This window comes from Harpia harpyja, chromosome 5 (genome assembly GCF_026419915.1).
Source record: "Harpia harpyja isolate bHarHar1 chromosome 5, bHarHar1 primary haplotype, whole genome shotgun sequence".
Classification (NCBI taxonomy): domain Eukaryota; kingdom Metazoa; phylum Chordata; class Aves; order Accipitriformes; family Accipitridae; genus Harpia; species Harpia harpyja.
In genome coordinates, this window is record NC_068944.1 from 27,212,572 (window position 1) to 27,237,978 (window position 25,407).

The following is a 25,407-nucleotide window of genomic DNA, read 5'->3' on the forward strand; positions in this document are numbered from 1 at the left end:
TCATGTCTGCCGGCTGCCGAGAGCCGGGCTCTGCTCTAGTCCAGCCCTTCGCCGCAGATGACTCTTTCTGTACAAACTGATGATGACAGATATCCAGCTGATAACCTCTGGTGAACGAAGTTATTTTAATTTCCAGTCACTTTCCTGCTAAGTACCATATCAGTTTGTACACAGCTGAGATAAGAGGGCTGGGGGGGGAGGGGGGGCGAAGAGAAGAATAAGAAAGAAACGGGGGAAAAATGCCTACCGCCTGCTGCTGGGGTGGACACATCCCACATCCCACTGCTTGCTTTGCCTTCACCTGACGGTTGGGGCAACTCAAGGAGGAGCCACATTTTTTCCCCTCGGGTAGCTCTGATTTTAACGAGCAAAAATAAGGGGATTTGGGGGCGGCAGGGCAGACGTTCACCTGGTTGCTTAGGGCGAGAGCCAGACACACATCCTCCCGGGCCGCAGCCCGGGGCTGTCCGCTGCAAGGCCGGGAGGCGCGGGGAAAAAAACTTATAAAAGGTCAATATTCACCCTAAAGAAGATATTATCGTGTGTGTGTGTATTATTTCTGGGCTAAAAAAAAAAAAAAAAAAAGACTCGGGCATCTGGGAGGGCGAGTCCCCCTCCGCTCTTCCCCGCTCCCCGAGCAGGGGTCCGCCCCCCCCCACCCGTGGGCACCCTGAGGTGCCCCCCGCCCCCCCCCGGGGGCTGCGCCCACTCCCGCCCCCGGCGCGGCCGCGCTGCGGTCCGGCTGCCCGCCGGGACTGGCACCCCTGTGGAGCTCCGTGTTTGTTTAGGGCTCGCCGAGCCCAATCAGGGCCGGCTGCCTGCAGTTTTCCGGCAGGGCTGCGAGAGGCGCCTCCTCTCTCCTTTTTATACATCGGCTTCGGCAGCAGCCGCCGGACTCGCCGCCGCCGCTCGCCCCCGCCGCACTGGATTTACCGCCCGCCGCGGCCCCGCGCCCAGGCCCCATGCCGGGCACCGGCAGCAGGTTTGGCCCCTCGCTTCTCCTTCCCCCACCCACCCCTTCCCCGCTCCTCCCGCCGCGATTTCCCGTCTTCTTTCCCGCTCTTCTGCCTCTCTGCCTTCGGCCGCTGCGGGAGGAAAGCGGCGCGGCGGCGGCTGCGCCTGGCTGGGGGAGCCCGAGGGAGACTTTGTGGGCAAACATCCGATGCCGGTGCCTGGAGCCCTTATCTGCCGGAGCCTTATCTCGCAGTTATCTCGCAGGAGGGAGAGACGTATTCGGTGCCTATCTGCGAGGGGGCTGTGTGTGCGTGTGCGTCCTGTATTGATGTGCCTATGGTTATCTGGAGAGCCCCGAGGTGGGCTGAGAGCGGAGAGCCGCGCTGCCCGCTTCTCTTGCTGTCACTTCTCTGCCTCCCCTTTCGCTTTCCGTCCCTTCTCCGGGAGGCTGGGCACCGGGGGGCTCTGTATCTGTTTGTCTGTCTGTCCGGCCTCTCTCAAGCTGGCGGCTCCGCAATGCGACCGGTCATCGGCTGGCCGCGGGCTGGGTGCCATCCCCCAAAGGTGTGCTCGGGCTCCGGGCAGGCCCCCAGGCAGGGCTGCCGGCGGGCACCGGCCCCTGCGGCAGGCACAGCCCGCCCGGCCCGGCCCCTGCCGCGGCCCCTGCCCCGGTGCCGCCGCGCACACGTCGGGGCCCGGCCCGTGCGCATCTCCCGGCTGCCTTTCTCTCCTCCTCCTTTCCGTGACCTTGGGCTGGAAATAAGCAAACAAGCGAGGCGATGCGCGGAAAAGCTAACATCGCTCTCCGGAGAGGTAACCTTAAAGGGATCGCCTTACTGATTGTTTTCTCGGTGGAACCGAGTCAAATGACTCATTCATTGAAATAATCATAGTAACAACAACGACAGCAGCCAAGGAAAGGGCTTTGGCACAGACCGGGAAAAATGCCCCCCTTCCCACCTCGCTCCCCTCTCTCCCCACGTCCTCCCGCCCACCTTCCCCCCGGCGTGCTTCATGTTCAAATCCGCAGCCCAAGATGCGGCGGGAGAGGGGAGCAGCCCGCCGGCGGCGCGGGGAGCGGGGCCGGAGTCCGCAGCCCTGTCCCCGCGGGACCGCGCTCCGCGGGGCGCGGTGCGGGCGGCGGCTCCTGGCCCCTGTTGACCTGGGCTGCCTGACCCCATTCCGCCGGGGCGAGGGACAACAGCGCCGAGGCGACATGACTGATTAAGCGCTCAGAGGGTCCAGATAAGCCCTGATGAATCTCATTAAGGGAGGGAGACGGGCTGTCCTGTTTGCTAACTTTGTTGTTATTATTTCTCTCTTCCCCCCCCCCCCCCCGCTCTTTTGTGTCCTCCTTCCCCGCCCTGCCCTGCGGACCCCCCCTCCACTCCTCCTCCCCTCCTCCCCCTTCCCCATCCACACCCAGAGGCTAGAAGGGGACCTGGATGGCCGTGGCTGAAGGCGGCTGCTGCGCGGTGAAGCGGTGCGCTGCGGACGCCGGCGGTTCCTCCTGCCCTTTCGCGACCAGGGAGCCGCGCCCGTCTCCTCCTTCGCCCTCCTCCTCCTCCTCCTCCTCCGGCTGCTCCCAGGGCGAGCGCGGCTCCTGCAAGACTCCTCTGCCGGAGCCCGACGGCAGCTACCGGCCGGCCCCGCCACCGCCCCCCGCCGCCGAGGGCAGGTCGCTGCTCGCCCCCTACGTGCACTTCGGGGCCCCCCACCCCTCCGGCCTGCCCAGCTGGGAGGACATCCTGCTCTTCGCGGATTTAGACCAAACCAACAAGCTGATCTGGTCCAGCCGCGGCCCCAAGCCGAGCGCCCTCGGCGCCGAGCAGCCCGAGGAGATGTACCAGACCTTGGCCATCTCGGCCGCCCAGGGCCCCACGCCTTACGACGGATCTCCGGGCGGCTTCATGCACTCCACGCCTAGCTCGCCCGTCTACGTGCCCACGACCCGCGTGGGCTCCATGCTGCCCACGCTGCCGTACCTGCAGGGCAGCGGGGCGGCCCAGCCCAGCCACCCGGGCGGCGGCCACGCCGTCTGGTCCCAGTCGGCCGCGGAGAGCCCCTCATACAGCACCGGCGGCGGCTCCCACCCCTCGGGCCGCTTCCCCTACTCCCCCAGCCCGCCGGTGGCCAACGGGGCCTCCCGGGAGCCCGGCGCCTACAGCAACAGCCTGGGCGCCAGGGACCAGTACAGCCCCCTGGCCCGGCCGCTCAACGGCTCCTACCCGGGGCCCTACACGTCCTACGTGGGGCCGCAGCTGACCCCCGCCTGGCCCACGGCGCCCTTCGAGAACTCCATGCTGCACTGCCTCCAGGGCCGGGCCGCCCCCATCCCCGTCCGGGCACCCAGCGCAGGTAGGACCCGCTGCCGGGGGCGCGAGGGGCGGGCCGGGCACGGCAAGGCAGGGCAGGGCGGCCGCCGCATGTCGGGGCCCCCGGGGGGTGCCGGCGGGGCGCGGGGAGGCGGCGGCGGGGCTGGCTCGGCCCGGCCCGGCCCGGCCCGGCGCGGGGTTCGCCGGCTGGGCGGCGCGGCCTGCGGCGGCTCCGATGCCGGTGGCAGGACGGCGGTCCCGGGACCGCGGCTCTTCTGGCGTGGAGGTGGCTCTCGTCGTTTGCGTGGGATGGGGGGGGGGGGGAACACACCCCCAAAAAGCGGCGTTGTTCGGAGCACGGCAATCCGGGTTGCAAACCCGCCGTTCCCTAAACGAATCGCCCGGTGCAAGCCTCGCTTTTAAGCTTCCCTGGTCCGTACATTTCTGCTTCCCCAAAACGCGGTGATCTGGCCACGAAATGGTGACAAATTCACTGCTGCGAATTCACCTTTCTTGCAGCGCGGAGGAAAATTGCAGGGGTCCGCTTAACCCCTTTTGGATTATTTCGACTACAAACCCCTTAGCTGCTTCGTTAAACGAGAAAAGCAGCAAAGCAAAACCTCTGATACGAACGAGAAACCCCGTTTCTAAACTGCTGTTAAAATATGGCACCTCCTGATGGGATTTTACTTTCGCTTCCGAGGTGTCCCGTCCTTTTTTTTTTTTTTTTTTAGTTTAGGAAATTCTCGGTGTCAGTAAATTAATTGTAGAAGTGGAGGTTGAGCTGCGATAATTTAGTCAGAGGTAGAAAGATTAACGATTATTGCAGTCTCTTCAGCTTTAGAATACATTTATGTATCTATAAATACAGACGTATAGAGAGGGGTGTGTGGGGGTTGTGTCTATATATCTCTCAATATATCTATGTATATTTACATATATTTGTGTATATTTATATATATTTATGTATATATGTGTATGTATACACGCGCGCGCACACACATTTGATCAGCATTTGCTTTAATCATAAACTCCCCACCAGGTCGGTATATTTTATACACACTGTGATCTTCTCTTTCAGTGCAGTGTTGCAGAAAATTACTCGATGGCTTTTCATCTTTCCAGAGGGGTGTAGACGATGCTCCTCCTGTCTCCCGGCAGATTCAGGCATTTTAAGCCTCCCGCTTGGTGTTTACTAACATGACAGAGGGAAGAAGACTCAGTTGTAGTGGTGGTGGTAGAAGGGCAGAGGAAAGCCAAGAAGCCATGTCTCAGGGCAACACGAAAGTTGAGGGTTTTAACTCAATTCCCAAAAGTTACAGTGTAAAACTAGGTGATGGAGGAAAAAATTCCGTTTGTGGGGGTTTTTTTTCTTGGGTTTGGTTTTGGGTTTTTTTTTCCGGGAGAAAGGTGGAGTTGGAGACTCCCGCGGCAGGGAGAGGAGAGGGCTGGGGGAGAAGGAGCAGAGGAGGCAAGGAGCAGGGCGCCGGAGGAGGCTGGGGCAGGAGTGCCAAGCCAGCCGGGGAGGGGCACGGCGGCTTCCCCTGCTGCCGGGGGTCCCTCGCCCGCCCGCCCCTGTGTCCCTGGGGCCGCCGGCCCGGCGGGAAAGGCGCGGGCAGCGGCTCGGGCAGCGCGGGCCGCCGCGGCGCCTTCCTCCCCTTTCCCCAGTCGGTGCCTCCGGCCCGCAGTGCTGGGAAGCCGGGGGGCAGGGGTTGGTCTCTGGGTGAGGGGCAGGATGGGCGCCGGGGGAGCTGCATCGCGCCGTAACGCCGGGCGAAGGAGCCCGGACCTCCTGGGCCACGCGGGTTTCCTGCTCCTGCAAGAGAAAACGCGGCAGCAAAGCCGAAGGCACGCGTGCTCCCGTTTCAAATCATCCTGTCAGCCGTCCGGAAAATTGTAGCCGCAGTATATTTTTACGGCTAAATATTAGGCAGTTTTGATACAGCTTTCTTAACGTTACTTGTAGAGTTACTAATACAATATCTAAAATTTGAACTTTATTTTGCTTTCCTTGGAGGGAAGTATATTTCTCACGATCTAAGGGGAAAAAAAAATCTTTAAAATGCCCGAGAAATATTGTCACGGCAGAATTTCTTTCTGCAGGCACGAAGGTAATGTTATGAAGTAAACAGCTGAGACAAATAACTGTTTAACTTCCAGCGTCCTTGAAGCCTTAAGCATTTCCCTGATTACAGGCTTCAATGGCGCTTTTAGTGCAAAGATTAATAAATCTTAGCGATGTGCTCAGAGCTACGATCTGACAACGTAAGTTGAACCGTGCTCTCTGGACTCTGCCGTGTGCCCGTTCCTGTTTAGCTCCTAATAATCTGCAAACGAAGGGAAGAGAGAAATGTATTTCGGTGGGTGCGGGCCAAAAGGCCGTTTCTTTCTCAGCTCAATGCCCGCCGAGTCATCGCAGCCCTCTTTCCAAAGCTGCCTGACGTTTACAAGCTCTCTTTTGCTTTACAGCACAAAGCTGCTAGCGAAACGTAAAAGAATAACCCAATGATGAATTAAGGCAGGTAGCGGAGGGGATGGAGGGAGCAAAAAAAAAAAAAAATCAATGACGAAGCTATGAGTCTGAAACAGGCTTCCCTATGCTCAACTTGAAAGCTGCTGCAGAAATCCAAACACCTTCTTTTATTATTTCTGCACAACGTGGCACGGTATATGTAAAACCCATCTTTATTTCCCCCCCCCGAAATATGGAGAGGTGAGTCAGAACAAGAATATAAGGATTCACAGGGGTGAAGGTGTTTGCTTTTATAGGTGGGTTCTCTTTACTTTTTGCCGTGCATTTAGACCCTTTTTTTCCCAGTGTTCAGTAGCTATGAGAGCAGGAGGCAGAGCACCGCATATTTTTCCATTTCCTCCGTTTCCTACCAGCCAGCTCGAATTTGACAAAAGAGCCGAGGCGAAGTGCTCGCTCCCTGTCGCTGCCTTGGCACACCAGAGTCCCAAACGCTGTCTCTAAACTTGAAGTTTTTACTAGTTGCGAAGCATTTAAAATGAGAGTCGGGGTAAAAACTCCTTGCCCAGCCTCGACCCGGGGGGAATATTGGGCAAAACCACCGCTTCTTCTAACCCGCCCCTGCCAGGGCGGGCTGTGGAAGCGGGCTATTCTGGCAGGCACCTAACTCCCCCTGCCCCCCCGCAAAAGCCAAATGTACCCCCCTCTCTGCTCAGTGGGCACCACGACGGGGGCTTCACCCCTCGAGCGGACCCCGCGCCGCTTCAGCCAGATTTCCGACGGGCCAAATCCTGACGTGAGTGCAGGGCTGCCGGGCGTCGCCGCTCCGCCTGGCCGGTGCCCCCAGCCCGTCCCGGGGAGCACCGGCTCCGCTCCGGTTTGTAAAGCAAAGGTTGCGCCGGGCCGGCAGCGAGTCTGGTACATTTAAAGAAATTAAAAAAAAAAAAAAGAGGATTTTTTGTAAAAAATCACCGCATGGCCGCGATCACTGCCGGGGAATTGCTTTTCCGAGGGCTGAACAGCGCCGGTTGCTTGCTTGCCCGGGGCCCGTCTCCCGGCGCGGCGGGGCCGGGGCAGCGCTCCGCGGGGCTGCGCGTCCTCCGGCGGCCGTGCCCCACCGCCTCTCCCCTCTGCTCCTGCCCCCCCCCCCCCCCCCCCCCCCAGAGCTGCTGGAGGACCTGTCCGAGAGCCGGGAGTGCGTCAACTGCGGCTCCATCCAGACCCCGCTGTGGAGGAGGGACGGCACCGGCAACTACCTGTGCAACGCCTGTGGGCTCTACACCAAAATGAACGGCCTCAGCCGGCCCCTCATCAAGCCCCAGAAGAGAGTGGTGAGTGGGGATGGAGGGGAGGAGGGGACGAGAGGAGCTGCACCCCGAGGGACACCCAGTCAGCGCTAGCCAGGGGGAAAGCAGGGGCAAGGGTGGGCCAGCACAATCAGAGCGTGTTAGCCTGGTGATCCCCCTGGCTGCAAAACCAAAGCGGGGCTCCTAACCAGGTTTGCAGGCCAAAGTGGTCCCGGTGAGGGGCAAAAGGGCTGGCAGCCCTTTGGGTGCTGCTTCAGGCCCACCTCCAGGCCCTGCGCTGGCGAAATCGCCCTCTGCCCCCAGTGAGCCACACACAGGGCACGGGCCGGCCTGGCTTCTTGAGTTGATAGACCCTGTCGGTGAGGGGGCATCGGCGGCTTGGAAGAAATTTGTGCTGCTGATGTTGGACGTTTCCAACAGAAAAAAAAAAAAAAAATCAAGGTTGGAAAGTGTTTGTTCAGAGGGCTAGGAATTTCTCCAGACCTGCTTTGTTTGCTGAGAGCTCGATCCTTGGGAATGTAAGCAAGTTTTGTATATAATTCAAAGAAAACCAATTGTTTAAACAATGATAATAGCCTTTGTTTTGTTTTACTCCTAAGAAATGAGCAGCAATTTTTCTAAAAATATACTCCTAAAACTAGGGGGGGAAATAAATAGTACAAACCAGAACCCCTGTTTATAACTCAGGCTGGCACTGAATAGGCAAGGAGAAAATTTAACAAGTGGGAACTGCACATTATGTTTAGCAAATCTGGGTGGAGGTCAGCAGAGAGAAAGAATACGCTCTTCAGTAATGGCTGTTACCGAGTGAGCCACAATAAATCACGCCAGTATAATCCAAGCTGATGTTTGGACCCTTGTGTATGGAGACAGTGTATCAAACCCATCAGCCTTTCAAGCCCCTTTCAGTCACGCCAGCTGCTTTGCTCCATGCCTGTTTTCCTAGTGTTAAAACACATCCCATTCTTTATTTCACAATCATTTGAATTTAATGCCCTTACGGGAGCGGGGGTGGGGAAACAAAAACCAAACCCGTGATGATCAGAGCAGACAGTAAGCGCTCAAGAACCAGCCCACCTCTGCTTAAAGACCTTTCTTTAAGCCAAAGAGTTAATTTAACTTTAATCCAGAGGTTGATTACTGCTGGGTACCCATTTTTTCCAGCCCGTTGTCCACTACATTTCATGACACAAGGTGTTATCTCATCACCAGGGACAAACGCAGCAGATGGGCCAGATCTGCCGCTTGTCTGAAGTGTCAGAGCTTGACTGGCCGTGGCACGCTGGCCCAATGCAGATTTCAAGTAGCTGATACCTGGCTCTGGCATTTCTGTGTTTCTTTTCTTTTTTTTTGAAGGAGAGGTGGGGTTGAGGAGACTAAAACAGAGTCAAACTGCAGCCCGATTTCAGCCTGACACCTCAGTGAAATAACTCTGAAATAGCTCTGCGTAACAATCCCTACCGAGTACCCCGGCCATAACTATAAATCAAGCATGACTGTGTGTTCATACAGTTGGAAATATGTAGGTGAGAAGGGAAAATGTTTTGAAAATGCTAAACATGTTTAGATTGCCCCAAAGTTTCTGATAAAATTCCTGCAGCAGAACAGTCATTTTAGCTTCAAAACATGCCCAAACCCCCCCTGTTTGTTTAGATATAGGAATGCGCAGAAGCTATTGAAATAAAATATATGAAGATTTATACCAGACTGCATACAAAAGAAAGAAAGATTTAACAGAGTGAAATGTCTGACAGCATTTCACTTGCAAAGAAAGAAAACGAAGCATATGTGTTAAAAGCAGCTTTTTTTCACCTGATCCATGTAAAACTCTATTGAATCAAGGGGTGCAATTTGGACGCTGTGTGCGCATGTATTTAATAACAAGGCCAAAAATTCTGTTTTCATGAGACCTGGATTTTTAAGATTAAAAAGTATATGCATGTACTTCAACCTATATTACACTTGGCTGGGTTTTTTTTGCTGTGCAATTAATAATGGATTACTGATTCAAAGTTACAAAATTCGTATTTAATCTGGAATTCTTTCTGAGCTGTGGTGTAAGATGACAGCTTACTGCTAAAGAAACTTGAACAGATAAAATTCAAGAAACTCGGTTATTACTCTGGAATATTCTTCATTCTCAAAACATTTTTATCGGTTTCCCAAGTGGCAGGCAGCTCTGCGGTATCAAAGGTGACCGAACTACGTCTTAACAGCCCAGGAGTAAATGATTCAAGAGGAAGGGCATTGTACCCTTAAGTTAGTAATTTCAGTTATGGGCACTTTATAGTCAGAATAAGATTAATGCAATCCTCTAAAACTGACTTCTCCATGTAAACTTGTTCAGCTGCCAGACACAGAGCTAGGCACAGATTTTTTTTTTTTTTTTGACAATACGATACTTTGAAAAAGACTAGATTTATGATGTAGCTGGAATTCTTTGCTTGTGATGAACGTAAAAGAGATCACTTGTTACAGGGACTTTTATAACCCATTCACCTTCATTTCACATGTTTATGAGGACTGCCTTCACTTATGATATACAGCCTGCAGCCATAAAGCTCTGGGTTATACGGTTATTTCTGATACACGGTTGCTTCATCTTGGCTCCAAACTCCACGGAAGAGTGTCATAAATGGCTTGTTTGCATTGGGGACCTTGTTGTCACCCACCAGCTTTTCTGCTGGCCGAGGTGAAGCTCTGCTCTGTAAAATACGCTCCAGAGGCACATTGTTTTTTGCGTGAGGGTAAAATGGGCGATGATTAAAAGATCTTTTTACAAAGATGCCACTGTTGTACATGTTACTCCTGTGATGTCCAGGAAAGTTTTCCCCAGCCGTGGTGCCACCAAGGGCAGGTGATTAAAGTGGCTGATTTTTCCGGTAAGTTGGGAGTATTGGTGGCAGGTTCAGAGCTGCCTCTTTGCCCACTGCACAGGGGAGAGGGCGTTGAACCGGCTGGAGAGGCGGCACAGGGGTGAAGTGCCTTCTCCTCAGCTGGATGGAGCTGTAGTGGAGATGCTTCCTAGCTGTCCTGGTGGAAGAAGAGCCAGTGCCTGGCGGTCTGAACAGAGGTCCCTGAGTCAGCAGCTCCCAAATGTGAATTTTGCCTCTGCCATGACTGCGCAGAGTTGCAGACTCACAGTACCTCTTCATGTCAGCTTTCCAGTCTCTGAAATGAGGATAATCTTGTTTTAATTCTGGGACGTTACTGATAGATGCTATAAAAACCCCTCCTACTGTCCCCGCTGCGTGTTAAAGTACTTTTTATAAACTGTAAAGGCATAAATCATTTGCTCCTGCCCGCCTGTTTATGCCTGTGTTTGCCTACGCTTGCCCCTAGCCCTCGTCCCGGCGCCTAGGCTTGTCCTGTGCCAACTGCCACACCACAACCACCACCCTGTGGCGCAGGAACGCGGAGGGTGAGCCTGTCTGCAATGCCTGCGGCCTCTACATGAAGCTCCACGGGGTAAGCGGCCGCTTTGCCGAGGGAGATTCCCTGCCGGTTCTGATGCTCCTTTGGGGAAGGGGTGGTCCTCCCGCCGGTGGGTGCCCGGTGTCTTTGGAGGGGTGGCATTGGGCTTCCTCAAGCTGGGTCAATGTTTCTGTTGATGCTAATGGTCTTGGCTCACAGTTTGGACCATGGAGTTAAAAAAAAAAAAAAGAAGGATAAAATGACTGAAAAATGCCCAGCATTAGAAAATGGTTATACCGTTTTAGCAAGTTATGGTTTTGACAAGTTAATGTGTTTGCCGTTGTAGCTCTCCTGACAGATCTGTACAAAGAAACCACCTCTGGATGAGTGGCAGGGGTCTTTTTGCCACCGGGATTTAAACGAGCTCTGCAGTGGGAAAAAAAACCCCTAGACCTTTAATAAGACAGTTTTTCATGCACAGACATAGCTATGCCAGCAAAACTTTAAATGTCATTCCAGCCTTTGCTAGGCAATAATAGAGGAAGAAAATAGCTCTGTCCTCAATGTGGTGGAGTATGTTTTGGGTGAGACTTGGAGCCTGTTATGCCCCTGTGGATTAAGTTACAGTCAAGCAAAAGTGTTTGAAGAGTTAGGGCATTCGGATTGATTGGGACTTAGTCTAGTCCTCAAGGAAAAAGTAAATTATATCACAGGTTTAAACATTATAATGATAGTAAGCATATGCCTGAATTGTCTTTCCCCAAACTCATGTTATCATTAAGTTAAAATATATTTTAAGCCAATGTTTTCTGTATAATGATTATTGTTGTGATGACACAGAACACAAAGCTGATTTCCGAGCACATTTTCCCCATAAATATAAATTTGGATACTATAAGGCTGTATCACAGGTAGAACTGCTTATAAGATCAAATACTAAGTCGATTATGGCCTAAAGCTTCTGTCCTAAGACACTTAGTGGCAATGATCTGGTTTGCGTAGCTGGTCCATAGGAAGAGGAATATTTTTTCCTCTCATATGCATTCTTGCTTTCCAGGATCAGCCACTGGAGATAATTCCTAACTGACTGGAATAAGGAATCAGGGATCAGATATACCCTGTCCAATTCAATTTCATATGACCTGGGGCCAAATGATGCTGTTTTTCCCTAAAAGTGTGCTGTTTATCTGTGGACTGACTGAGGTGTTGGAAACAGTGTTTAGCCCACTTAAAGAAAAAAGTTTCCCTGCTTGCTTTATTCAGATACAACTCCCCGTGAAACAACCCATTGCTTTGCCGAAATAAAATGCAAAGTTTTTTTGGAATCGCTACTGTGACACAGGAAAAATTTACTTGCTATACATGACTTCAACAGGCATTTTCAACATCACTGTTTGATCTTGTAGTGTATTTTGATTTTTTGTATTAGAATACATATACCTCTGTGATTGATGTGGAAATTTAATTTTTTCAGGTTCCCCGACCTCTTGCTATGAAAAAAGAAGGAATTCAGACCAGGAAGCGAAAACCTAAGAACATAAATAAGTCAAAGGCATGCTCTGGTAAATATAAAAGGATAAGACAGTTGAGCTGCAAGAGTTTTTTTCCCCCTGGCTGGAAAATATTTGTTTTTAATACTGGTTCCCCATCTTTCAGGTAGCAGTACTACTGCGGTTCCTATGACTCCAACATCCACGTCTTCTACTAACTCAGATGACTGTAGCAAAAACGCTTCTCCCAGCACACAGACTGCAGCCTCCGGGGTAAGCCGTAAGCCGGTGTTGGTATCTGTAAGCAGGCTGATCACTGTGCAATGTTATCGCAGCTTTTATCTTATCTAGCAGAACAATAATCTAAACAAACTTTCCAGTTTTGTTAGCTGGTACTGGAACAAGATTTTTGGAGGATATTACATATAGCTGTAAACACAATGACAAGCTGAAGTACTTTACAAACCTCTTAATTAAGATCTATATAATTTTTATGATTAAGTTAACCACAGTTTAACCCCAGACATTTTGTTTTGAAGTGTTCAGGTTCTTCTATTTCAAAGGTTTTCTTCTGGAGGAAAGACAATAAGTCATGCCCAATTGATCCTTTCAAGAAACAATTGTGCATGTACCCCTTTTTTTCTGAAATGATCTGAATTTATAATTCAAGGCACTGGTGCTCTCACGTTTTCCAGAAGCTGTTAAATATATATGCATTTGCACACATTATCCCAAATGACTGGTATACTCCAGCAAAACTTTATCCTGCTGTATGGAGGGAAGAGCAAAGGTTTTTGTTTTAAACTGAGATGTGCACTTAAACCCTGATCCAGACCCAACTGAAAACAGGCTGGGGCAGCCCACTGATTGCAGTGCGTAGATCAGCCCTCTCCTCGCAAAGGGCTCTTCAGGGGCCAGATGCTCAGCATCTGGCAGCACTGAGCTTCAGAGGAGCACCAGAGGAGCACTGATCATCCCCTGCTTTAGTTTTGATCCTTATTTTACATCATGTACTCAAACCATCTCAAACTTCCTTTCTTCACTCAGTTAGCACGTGTGACAACAAATACTAGCGCTAAAGTTGCAAAGCTTAATGTAGATTAATTTCTAACCCCTTGGCTATACATATCCGTATCCACACTCACTCCTCGGGCCTTCTGTATCCTTTAATCTGCCACATCATTTCTTTGAAAAGCTTTCCTAATGTGGCTTTCTCTACTCCTTTATTAATAAAAAGAAGACATTGTTTATAATAACTATTTTTCAATATGTCTCAGCATTCCCACATCCTAATTCCTGATGTACAAAGTTTCATTGTAGAAGGGGAGGAAAAAAAACATTTTTAGCAAATGCGATTGTTTGTGGACTGACAGGGCCACCCAGTTTCAGAGGCGCTGGGTTTTGGGTTTGGATGCTGCCAGACAAGGATATTACTAAAAGGGCTTGTCTTTGACATGAGAAAACCCTGTCAGTCCAATAAAATAAACAGATCACATCAAAAAAAGAGAAACACTAACCAAAAAGTGAACTGTTACTGGGTTTCAGGCTCCCCCCAGTGAACTACTATGCAGTGTTTTAGGCTCTCCCCTAATATTTGCAGCGGAAAAGATGCGGCCAAATTTTCCTCAGATTTTCCTTACATTGCCTTAAGCAGCACTACTGATCCTGAGGAATGTCGTGAGATTTATATAATGGACAGAATTAGAAGGACAGTCCCAGCTGAGGCCGAGGCAGCAGTGTAGGCCGTAGGCAGCGCAGCCGTGTGCTGCTCAGGGGAGGAGGGGCCATATAGACGAGATCCCATTTCCCCTATGCTGTTGCCTTCTTGGCTGGCTAAAGCCTGCCTTCCTTTCTGCAGCCCTTCTCCCTAGGAGAGCATACCAAACCTGTTATTAATAATCTTCATGTTATAATTTTAATAGTACCATTTGTAATATAATTTTGCCAGGTAGAGTTGTGTGGGTACCAGAGGAGAGTGGGGTAGGACACAGTTTGTCAGCCAAAAGGCTAGCTGAGAGCTGTCTGCAGCTAAGAGAAACTCCCAGGGAACTTGAGGCTGCTCTTAATTACATGAAGGAAGGCATCCCCCAGTGCCAGGACTTCAGTTCTCCCTGATTTTTCTGTAGTAGATCAGGCTGCGAGAGGACACTTGCATGAAGGCCAGGGAAATCTGTCCCCTTGTATCCAGCAGGCAGGACAGTAACATCTGCACAGCCTTTCCCCCACTGTAATTCAGTCAGATGTAGCCTGCATGTGCAAAGCACTTGCAAATTACCTCTTGTGAAAAATTTCAATAAAAGGAAGCAATGGAGGGAGGCTGTGAAGTGCGCTGAAGCGGGGAGGTTGCAGCAGCGACCAGACATATGGGCATCCCCTTGACTCTCCCCGACGCTACATGAGGGGCTAGTGATCTCCCACCCCTGCACTCCAGCCTCGAATGTACATAAATGAGGATGGGATTTGCAGGGGAGCAGTTGTCAGGACATGTTGCAGGTATGGCCACATCCTTCCCTTGGGGTCCTGGCTTTGCCCAAGCATCAGCAATTCAATGGCATGAGGACAGGGAAGACTGGAGGTGGAAAGCAGAAAGTGGTGGCTGTTAAGACTGGCTCCTGTTGCCCCAGACTTCATTTGGGAACATGATCACTAGCTGCAAAGGAAGTGAAATAATTTCTTATGGGCCTAAATCCCATGGGAGGGGCTGAGTGTTCATAAGGGCCATTGAAGCTGTCAGGAGTGAAGGGATGTCAGCATTTTAGAGCGAGACAGCCTGTAATCTGATCACACGCTGAAGCAAAGATACTCTGCTAGACTTCTATTTTCCTTGATTTCCACACACCCCCCCCAACTGAGTTGACCCATTGATAGCCTGAAGGTTTGTATTTATTCTTAGAACAGGCAATGGCTTTACACAAGGAGAATAAACTTCTCCGGGCCATGTCAGGAGGGAAAACCCTCAGATGGATGAACCCAGGCTCTGTAATCTTTGGTCACTTTAACGAGAATGACATCAATTCCTGCCAGCGCTGCTGGTGATGTTGCCGAAACAAGGGCACCTGCTGGAAGAGCGAACCTGGCTCATTCCCCGCATGTTACACAACTGGCATGGCAACTTGTTTTTGTTTTGCTTTGGTTTTACTTCTCCAGCCTTTATTCTGTGAAGAGGGGAAAAATGCCAAATTGACATTAGGCAGCGAAATCTGATGACGTTTTAGAAACTGTTGTCTGAAATTCACAGCAATGTTTTTGCTAAATGAAACAGAGAAAATGAATTCCTCTACTGGTACAAAAGCAATTTATTATGCCTTTTATGGGAGGCTGCCAAAAGAGTTCCCAGTTATGTAGAAATCTAATGGAAATGAAATTCAGCAGAATTCATTTGTGTCAGTAATATTCACTTTTCGCCCTACCTTTCTTTATCTCTTTTAAAGGAAAATAAAGAGGGGAGGGCAGAAAAAGAGAAGGGCAGCAATTACTCTTGGAAATGTCTTTGAGGCTATCCATTTCATGAAGGGGATCTTATATGATGCCAATTTTGAGACAAATTAGCAAGAACCTTAAATGTTGATTTTATGTTCTAGCTGAAGTTTAAACATTTAAAAGATATGATTAATGAATTGCTGTGGGTGCAAAGTTGATTTCAAACATCCCAAAATGTAGAAGTGTTTGGATCGGAGATATTTCGTTGTCCCATTGCAAAGGGGCTATGTGCCAAATTCACATCTGGATCTAGGATTTAGGCCTATTTCTGTTTTCCTAAGCGGTATAAGTACTGGGTGTCCTGTGTTACTAACATGGAAAAGGTCCAGCTGCATGATATATGAAGTTGCCTTACATCCCCATAAAAAGAAGATTTGAAGGTTTCAGACAGCCTGCATCTGCATCTATACCTGCTCTCCCTTTGATGCTGCTGAAACTGTACAGAGAAAAGCTACGCAGAGCAAGTTGCTAAATAAAGGGCACGGCCTGTAGCGCACACTCATCCATTTCCATGCAGGAGCTCCAACTAGTGTGATTCCCAGAAGGACTTTATTCCCTTATTAGGATAAAAGGCAGTATGAAAACTGCTGTAAAATCTGCTTTTTATGGCAGGACATGGAAGCTCCTTGAGCCAGGGCTGATGTCAGTAAAGGCTCAGCAGCACCAGGGGAGCTCCTCTTTCAGAAGACTCTAGCTCGCCCTTTGCCTCCAGTTTGGAGCTTTCTCAGAAGGACTGTAATCACACACCATAGAATAACTTTGGACAGTTGTCTTGCAGGTAAAACTAGCGCTTACTTCCCTTGGAGGTTTACCTTGAAAAGTGGTTCACAACTGGCTCTTCAGTGTTGTAGGGTGGAAAGCGAGAGAGCTGTCTGAAATGGCCTCAGCAGGTGGTGAGCTAGCAGGAAAATGCATTACTAACTGTCCCCAAAATGCCTGACAACCTGGGCTGAATTATCTGAACAGCTTCTCCTACATTTGCTTTCTTTTGTTTTCAGAAGACGGTTCTCGAGATGGTTAGAGGTGGTGTTCTTTGCTTCTTTTTAAGCAGCAGATTGGTAAGACATTCATGCAGGCTATAGGGGAATCAGCCTCCATACAGTATCTCCCAGAGTCTGGATGAACCAGAGACTCGATGTCTTAAAAAAACTCTCCTAAGCACCTGGATATCGGAAAGCTGAATGGCCAGGGGTCCTTCAGACTATCTGATAAAGATTTCAGTTGGTATAGAATAATTTCATAGCCGTCAGGACAGAGTTTCCATGAGAAAGGCTCACCAGCATGGTTGGTAGGACTTTCACCTGGAAAATGGGAACACGGTGCCTCAGTCCTGGTATGAGTAAATATTTGTCTAAACCAGGTGGAATAAGATCAACAGGAGGCACGAGGGACATGGCAACCTAAAATACCAAATAGTCTGGTAGTCAGGGCATTATGCTGGGAGATCTGATACTCCAGTGTAAACCTTCTCTTGGTCTCCTGCTCTCCTGTGTTAGTCCTCACTCCTGGACAAAATTGGATGCTGCTTTCTTCTCCCCACTCAGTATCATACATTCAGTCATTCTTTTTTTTTGCTCCATGTACATGTATCCAAAAGAAAGCATTTCTTTTTGTATCAAACAGAACAAAGCAATTCAGCTTTTTTGCTTCAGTGAGGAAAACCAAGGAAAAAGAGTATTTTTGGTTCTACCCAAAACTTCTATATGCATATGGACACATACATTTTGCTTGGTTTCGTTTTATTGCCAAAGCAACAAAGCCAATTACTCATACAGCCCTCGACAGCAGTGGGGTCATCAGCTTTCCCAAGCCATGCTGGAAGTTGCCTCCCTTAGGAAATAAATGAAGTATTAGCCACAGATTTATGTTGCTGTAATACAAAGGAGAGATTAGAAGATATGTAAACATACACGTCTGCAATATAAACAAAAGGATCAATTGGACTAGCAAGAAATGACAACTTTGCGTACTAAGAGGGTCACTAAATCAGAAAAAAAAGCTGTGGTTTTGCAGTGCCGAGACTTGCTCTTCAGAAACCAGGGAGTGACAGTATTGGGAGAAAGTGCTCTTGGTGGGGATGGCAGTTATTGCAGGGATGCTGAGGCTGGAAAATTGAGGACTCCACCACAGTTTCCCACAATATGTTATATGTGAAAGAAGTTTTTGCAAGTGCGTTTCAGCTGACAGTGCTTATCATTTAAGTGTAGTGAAACTAAACTAGGCTAACTGAAGAGGAAGAGAGTGTCGGCTAAGACTCAGCTTACTACAGACTTAATTGTAATGTTCAAAATTCATGCAGCATTTTGAACCTGTGAAGTGGATAGAGCAAAGGTCTATCTGATAGAGCAAAGGTCTAGATCAAGACCCTTCGCCACCCCCTCCAGCTATTAGCACAACTCCTTGCCCAGAGCTTTTGCCTCTCAGCTGCAGAGGTGTGGGGGGACGCCGGGGCAGGGGGTGTCCCTCCCCTCTCCCTGCTCTCCGTTGTGGGCAGATGGTGCAGGAAGGAGTCGGTGCAAGATAGCAGGAATCCTTCAGCCAGAGATGCTGGTGCTGTTCTACAGGCCAAGCAGCCTGGTTTTGATCCAGGCCAGCTTTAGTGGGGGTGAATTTGGCTCCAGGGTATTGACAGCAGGTTTGAGTATGATATAGGTGTCTAAGTCCCTCTGTGGCTCTGGCTGAGGTCTCCCTGTGAGCATGGTGGGCAGGTCCTCTACAGAAAGGCCACCTCTAATCCAGACAACCTGCCTGGGGGCTGCCCCATGACCAGCTCCTGCTGGTTTGTGTAAAAAGAAGAACCTTTGCAGAGACAAACACAACCTTCCTCTGTTTGTTTGGGGGGCAAACTCTTCCCAACGGGCTTCATTCATTTTTTCCTTGGGAAGCTGACCTTCATTTGATTATCTATCCTATTATCAGATTTCAGCAATAAAAATAAATCCATTACCTTTTTATTGATAGAGCCAGCTGTTGTGAATTAGAAGAGGTCGTTGACTGCAGCAGCATTGTTCAGCTTATTTATTCCAGCTGACAAACGTCCTCTAACAACTAACTGTAACCTCTGTCATCTTTCATCCCTTAAAGCTGGAGAAGAAAAGAGCAGAGGTAGGCAGGCTCGGGAGCAGAGCCGTGATTCAGCCGCATCCTTTTCATGAGCTAAAGTTTGTTTTCCATGTCTCACTTTGGGAGCTGCCTGAGCTGTCTGGATTTGTCATGACATTACTGGGGTGGGGTTTCCAGGCCCAGCGGTCCTGCCCAGGTCCTGCCCGCCCTGGCTCAATGGAGCCAGGATCCGGCCTTGGTTGGGCAGGGATGGGCAGTCTTCAAACAGGACGTGCCTCCGTGTCCTCCCTTCTGGGGTGCCCGAGGGAGGGGTAGCTGATAACCCCACATGGAAACTGTGGGTCCCTGCGCCCCACCTTTGTAGGGCTGAATCAGGAAAAGGGTGAATTATACTTTCCAAGCCCGGAAAAAACAGGTAGTGGTAAGATACTTGCCTAGCAGAACAACAGCAGCAAATATGGGCAAACGGTAACCTTTCAAAGCAGCTCATGTATTTTTAGCTCAGGTTGAGCAAACACTGCTCAACTCGAATTTAAACCCTTCTTCCACTGTGGGGAGACTCAGGCTGTTAAAAATTGTCTTTTGTGCTAACAGGGATCTATTTGATGTATTAGAAATAAAAAAAGCCTTTTTAAAAAACTAGGCTGATGCAAGACCAAAACCGGACCCAAAGGTTAGCGTGAAACTTGCCTCATTGAATTCTCCGTGCATAGTCACAGGGAAAGAGGGTACAGAGATTCGTTGTCACTGATTGGCAATTGTGTATTTCAGAGAGTGATAAAACGTATTAAGATTAGAGCTGTTTCGGCTGTTTTTGGGGGGCAAGCAGTTGTTCCTTCCATCTCTGCATTTCTGGGTAGCAACTGATGGAGTGGGATCCTGGTTGATGACTGGGTAGAAGAATAGCGGCAATCAACCATTTTAATAAAAGCTACAGAAAATATTGGAGTCCAGGTTATTTCAGACAAAAGTGACCGCTGGCAATGAGTATCTCTTTCAGAAGGTGAGGTTTTCGCTGGGTTGAGCACAGCAGCAAGAACCCTGCACAGGACTGTTTGGAAATTACATTTGAATAAATGAAGCCTTGCTTTTCCTATGTCAGGACTGCTAGCTTGGCACGGCTCCAGGAGAGCCAAGAGCTCTACTCTTGTAAAATGATTAAATATGTATACTTTTCACTTAAACAGCAGGCAGGAAGCTTCTGCAGTCACAGTTTAGGACAGTCTTTTTTTTTTTTTTTTTCTTTCTTTTTAAGGAATCTCATCTGAAGACTATCCATTAACAAGTAAATTAAGGTTTTAAAGTTGACATATCCAAGAGTTAATTTTGCATGAAGTCAGCTCTTAAACATTTCCTTTATCAGGTGAAAATGTTGCCCCTTCTCTCTCTGGCACTGCAAATTTTTCCTCTTTAGCGGATCTGCTCAGCCTCATGGAAAAAATGATCGCTTCTTTGTCTTTGTAACTCTCCATTTCTATGTTAAAATAAATGGACTGGTTCCAGTGTAGTTCAGAGGTTCATCTTTGTGCCTACCAGGGCTCCCCTGTGTGTTGTCTTGTGTGTGTAGCTGGCGGAACAAAAAGGCTCCTGCTTCAAAGGCGTAGAGTTTCTCCACTTGAGATGAAAGGAGCATCTCTTTTAGTGGCCAGTCTTACAGGGGTGAAGTGGATGTGGCTAGCATTTTGAAGGGTGAGGAATGATTTTAGGCATTTCAAGGTCGAGGGAGCCAAAGAAGGTTGATTTCCAGGAGGTGATCTGCACCCACTGCTGGAGAATTGGGATGTATTGGGCTTCTCCCACTGGGAAGCAAAACTATAGGTGCCACCACTCCTGGATCACTTTTTGGTGTTGGCATCTGTGTCCCTTCAGTAGGGGGCAGTGGGACACACGCATGTTACCTTCTTCATCGTGGTCTGATTTCCAGGTTTTTCTGCACATCACGCGCTTTCTTTTCCACCTTGCTGTGAAGATAACCACGTGCTGATCTCCAAATGCAGCTGTCACTCCCATCAGCAGGACTGAACGAGCAGGCTGACCCTGAGACATTTTTTCAGTTTCAGGATTTTGAGGCACGGGGGCAAGCAGAGGGCAAACCCAGGCTTTCCACAGAAATCCTGGGATAGCAGCTGTGCCCTGAGCCCACCGTGCTCCCACTCACACCCTGGTGCGTGCAAAGCTCACCCGCTCAATGAAATCTCTCTTTGCTCTTTCCCCTGCTCCAGGTGAGCTCGTCAGTGATGTCTGGCCCAGGAGAGAGCACCAGTCCCGAAAGCAGCAACCTTAAGTATTCAGGTCAAGACGGGCTGTACACAGGAGTCAGCTTGACCTCCACGGCCGAAGTGACGGCATCCGTGAGACAGGATCCCTGGTGTGCCCTGGCTCTGGCGTGACCCGGCGCGAGGGAAGCTGGATCCCGGCTCTGCGCAGCAGCCCCCAGGTGTCCGTACACGGTTTCTTCTGCAGAGCGGTCGCCGCGGCAGTGGGAGTGCTGGCAAAGACCATTCCTCTGAAATTGTTTTTGTGCCTTGGCGGCAGAGGTGTTTTTCAACCTTCAAAAGAGGGTCTGCTGAAGCATCCAGTTCCTCATCTATGCAAGAAAAATATAGAGAAAGCAAATGCCCACCGGGGGATAGCTAATGCAGCCTTACACTCTCAAAAAAAAAGAAAAAAAAGAAAAAAAAAAAAGAAAATTGAAAAAAAAAGAAGAGATAAACCTAGACCTATTGATAGATTCCAGAAATACATCCTCGACTTACCCAGCAGTGCTGCCTTTCTGATTGTATAGTTGTTTTTACTTTCTCATTGCCTGCTCCCCCAAGAATTTGGCGTAAGTCATCAGTGTCGGGGGGGAGTAGCAAAGGCCTTAATTACCAGAGATAGCAAGATATTTTTTGACGAGCATCAGAAGTACGTACTGCTTGAGTTGGTGCAGACGTCTCACGCCGAACATTTGATGTCTTCACCCTGTCGGTCCTCTCTTCCTGTGCCCTCCATCTTCAGTGTGCCTTGCTCTGCTCTTCAGAGCCCAGCTATGCCCCTGGAAGAAATCACAACATTTGGTACAAGTCTCACAAGGTCCAGCTTGTTAAGATTTTGGGGTGGGGGTTTTTTTTTGTTTAAAATATTTACTCACTTTGCAAGACTGCGATATAACTTTTAAAGTACACTGTGACTGAGGTTTATGAAAGTTCGTATTTTCTGGCTGAACTGTATAGAGTCAGTCAAAATTTGTAAACAGGGTAGCAATCAGATATTTTTCTTCCATGTATACAATAATTTTTTTAAAGAAGTGCAATTTGCGTTGCAGCAATCAGTGTTAAATCATTTGCATAAGATTTAACAGCAGTTTTTATACGAATGAATGAATGTAAACATTTTAACTTAATGGTACGTAAATAATTTAAAAGAAAAACTTAACTAGGCATCCTTAGGCTTTTTAGTGCAACAAAAACCCATCCACTTTCTGTATTTCCAGTTGTTAAAGCAAGAGTTTCAAAGAACAAGCCTTCTCTCAGGAAAATTGCCCTAGTCATTTGCTCCAAAGTGTTGTACAAAAATGCAAATGCATCCCCAGGGGTTTTTTTGCCATTGAGTAAGTATGTGCTGGAAAGAAACAAATCGCAATGAAACTTTACTACCTAACTGATACATATGTAAATACTCCATAAGATATTTAGGCATCTTGAAAATGTAGGATGCAATCTGTATAGTGTGACTGACACATAGGTTAGGTTAGTTTCCATTGGTTTTTAAGTGGGATGTCATTTGGAAAGTTGTTTCATCAGAGCTTTACAAATAAAAGGGTATCATTTTGGGATATTTTTTCTTCCTGTACACTGTGCCGCCTTCTTTGTCTCCAATGCAGTTGTTAAGCTACATTCAAAGCTATGGAAATGTACCTGATGTGGGCGGCGTGCCTGATGGCTGCAAGGAAGGTCTCCAGCTGAAGTGCCTGCTCTGGCTAGCTAAGTCTGCATTGCGTGTGGCTTTTCTGCAGCTCCCCTCACTACGCCTTCTGATGATATGTAAAACTAGGGCCTCCACCTACCAACACAAGACCCTCATGCACACGCAGGAGGTTTTTTCTGATGAAAGTCTTGGGAACTGATCCCATGCTTTGTGAGAACTGTCATGGTTTTGCTTGGCCTTCACACCATAGCTAAAGGCTATCACCAGGTCCCCTATGTGTGCAAATATCAGCCTGTCACCCACTGCAGACATAACTGCGTAAGGCCAACTGGGTGGCAGAGCTGTTGCATGCCTTCTGGCATCCTCTGGTGGCCAAAGGTGAAGGGCAGCAAAAACTGAAGGCGCTGCTGCTGCTGAGAAGAGAAGACAGTGAATTTTAGCTACTGAGGGGAGTGGAAAACCTTTTGCTGGCTCTGAGGACTGGTCCTCTGCATTGCTCAGCTGATTGGAGCAAGACTAGCCACCGAGTGTGATTTCCAGCTATGTCAGCAGTACTGTGGGACCGGGAAGCTGGGATGCCCAACCTCTGTACCCAGTGATGCATGGAGTGGCTGCGATACATCCCTTCACCTCTCTGAGCCAGGCCTTCATTTGGGGTGAATTGGGATAGTTCTTTGGCCTCCAGTGAAGCTATGTTGATTTGCACCAGCTGAGAATCAGCCTCTTGGTTTTCCAATCCCAACAGTCGAGGCCACCTCCTTACCCCAGGGGTATTGTGAGGACTGCCGGATGAACACTGCAGCACAGCCCTTGGAGGGGAACAGCTTCTAGCAAAAAGGGGTCAGGCCAAGCCTTCCCTGGGGTTTGGGCTGCTCTAGCCAGCCAGGAGTGGGGACCCATCACCCTTCCTGGTGGGACTGTCACACCAGGCTTGGTTGCAGGGCCACCTCACATCCTTGCTCCCTGGGGGTTGATGTGACTGGGTACCCCAGCTCTGCTACCCTTGGCGACATGTGGGCTTGGATCTTGTGATTTACAAAAATAAATCCCTATCTGAGTGCAAAGTGAGCCATGCAGAGAAACATTAGGTTCAAAAAGCAAAAGGTGTGGAGAAGAGGGTGAATATCTTTCCTTTTGAAGCATTTGTTGGCTAAAATGCCCTTTTCTGTGGTTTTCCAATGTTGACACTTAAATGGATAAAAAAGCTGTTGCTAACTGGTGTTGAAGAGTGTTCAGCCTTAGCTGGGGTTGGCATCCTTTTTTTTTCCTTTTTTCTTGCCCGGGGTGAAGTTTGGTGTGCCACTTCTGAAAAGCCTAGCACAAAACTCACTGCCAGGTATGTCAGAGCTGTATTGCTTGGAGTTATCATAAAACAGGAGGTTTAGAGTAGCATGTCCCAGTTTTGGGCTGCAGAAAAAGTCAGCTGGTTGCTGACTGTCTTGCGTGGAAGGCCATGCTGCTTTGAAACCCTATGGCACAATTTAAGAGGGCTCCCAGGAGGCCCTGCTCCCTTCTCAGCACCACCTTAAGCCAGGGTCTGGCTTGGGGTGGTTCCTGCAGATAAGTAGTCTTGCAGGGGGCATAAAAAGATGCCCTATGTGAAAAGACTCTTCTTGGATCTGAGGCTGAAAATACTCTTTTAGGCAATATCAGGGAAAAAAAAGAAAAAGAAAAAAATAGAAAAAGCAACATTTCATAGAGAAGGTGTTTCCTGTTATTTCTTATCAGCAAAAACATCAAGAATGAAATATTTTACCTCCTTGGACCAGAAGCAGGGCTAAATCAGGTTTTCATCCCTCTGCAAGAGGGGAGTGCAGTACCATGTTGCCTTACTGTATAGATGCTGAAGAGCTCAAAGCCAGGTTCTGTGTTATGATTTTACATGGAAAAAGACTGTAAGAACAGTACCTCCCTACTCACCTAAACTGCTCTCCAAGTATATTGATTGCTGGAGCTGCTACTGCTCGACAAAATAAAGGTTTCTTTTTTTTTTTTTTTTTTTTGTAAATTTTGCCTTTTAGTCCTGCTGAGCTGGCATGGCTCTGAGCTGGATTTTGCTCTGGCTCATATATCATCAATAGCACTGATACTGATGGACGGCCTGGCCAGATGCTTTCCTCACTTATCCCTGTTTCTCTTCAGTGACAGCCTCTGGCATGGGCTGAGAAAGAACAAAGAGTTTGACCATGGATCTCGGTTACTAGTGAGGCTGAACGAGCCAGATTGACCCCAGAGAGTCTCTCTAGTACCAGAATGAAGCTTCAGAGTTGACATTTGGGGAAAAAAAAGCATATGGTTATTTGCCATGTTAGGACCTTTTCTCTGGAAACAGCCAAAGTTAAATAGCCAGTGTCTCAAGGCATCTGCTTCAGGGTCCCCCACCAAGCAATACTAGAAGGCTCACATTTGCTTGGGTGGCCCTTCAAGAGTAGACTGCTCCTGGCCATGTGTGTTACCCTGGGCTCCAGTCTTCCCTAGGTCCCAGGGTTGTTTTAGTAGTGTTCCCATCACCCTCACCCATAATCATATTTTTTGTGTTCAAAGTGCTTGAAATAAGTTGAGATCCCTACCGTGGTCCAGAATGGTATTTTTCAGCATGGCATTGAGGGCATATACTGGTGTGGTACGAGTGCTGTGGAGGTATGTGAGGGTGCAACAGCTGCTGGGCTTGGGTTGGTGACCTGGGTAAAGTGGAGAGAACCAGCCTTGGACAGGTTGCCCAAAGGGAGTCAGAGGCGCCTAGCTGTTTCCAGAACTGCAGGTGGGCTTCATTACGTGTGTGTGATCAGAGGGCAAGGACCTGGGTATGAAGTGAGGAGCCAAAGTAGCTGATTCAATTTGGTTTTCTTGCTGCAAAGCTAGACAGAGCCACGTGCCAGCCCTGTAACATTTGCCATGTAGAACTTCGATAATTTACTGTCTGTTCCTGTGTAAAAATAATATCACTTCTGCTGCTTTCCAAGAGAAGAAGGGATTTAGAAGTGACACCCTGTCCCTGCTACTAT

At 49.1% G+C, this 25,407-nt stretch overlaps 1 protein-coding gene across 1 annotated transcript; it reads left to right on the forward strand.

The window, feature by feature from the left end:
• Positions 1-908: 908 nt before the first annotated feature.
• Positions 909-22,327, forward strand: GATA6 (GATA binding protein 6). The gene is made up of 7 exons (XM_052788267.1): positions 909-982; positions 2,381-3,312; positions 6,904-7,070; positions 10,389-10,514; positions 11,935-12,022; positions 12,117-12,223; positions 20,716-22,327. The coding sequence occupies exons 2-7, from the start codon at positions 2,400-2,402 to the stop codon at positions 20,881-20,883; spliced, it is 1,569 nt and encodes a 522-aa protein (XP_052644227.1). The 5' UTR covers positions 909-982; positions 2,381-2,399; the 3' UTR covers positions 20,884-22,327.
• Positions 22,328-25,407: the final 3,080 nt, after the last annotated feature.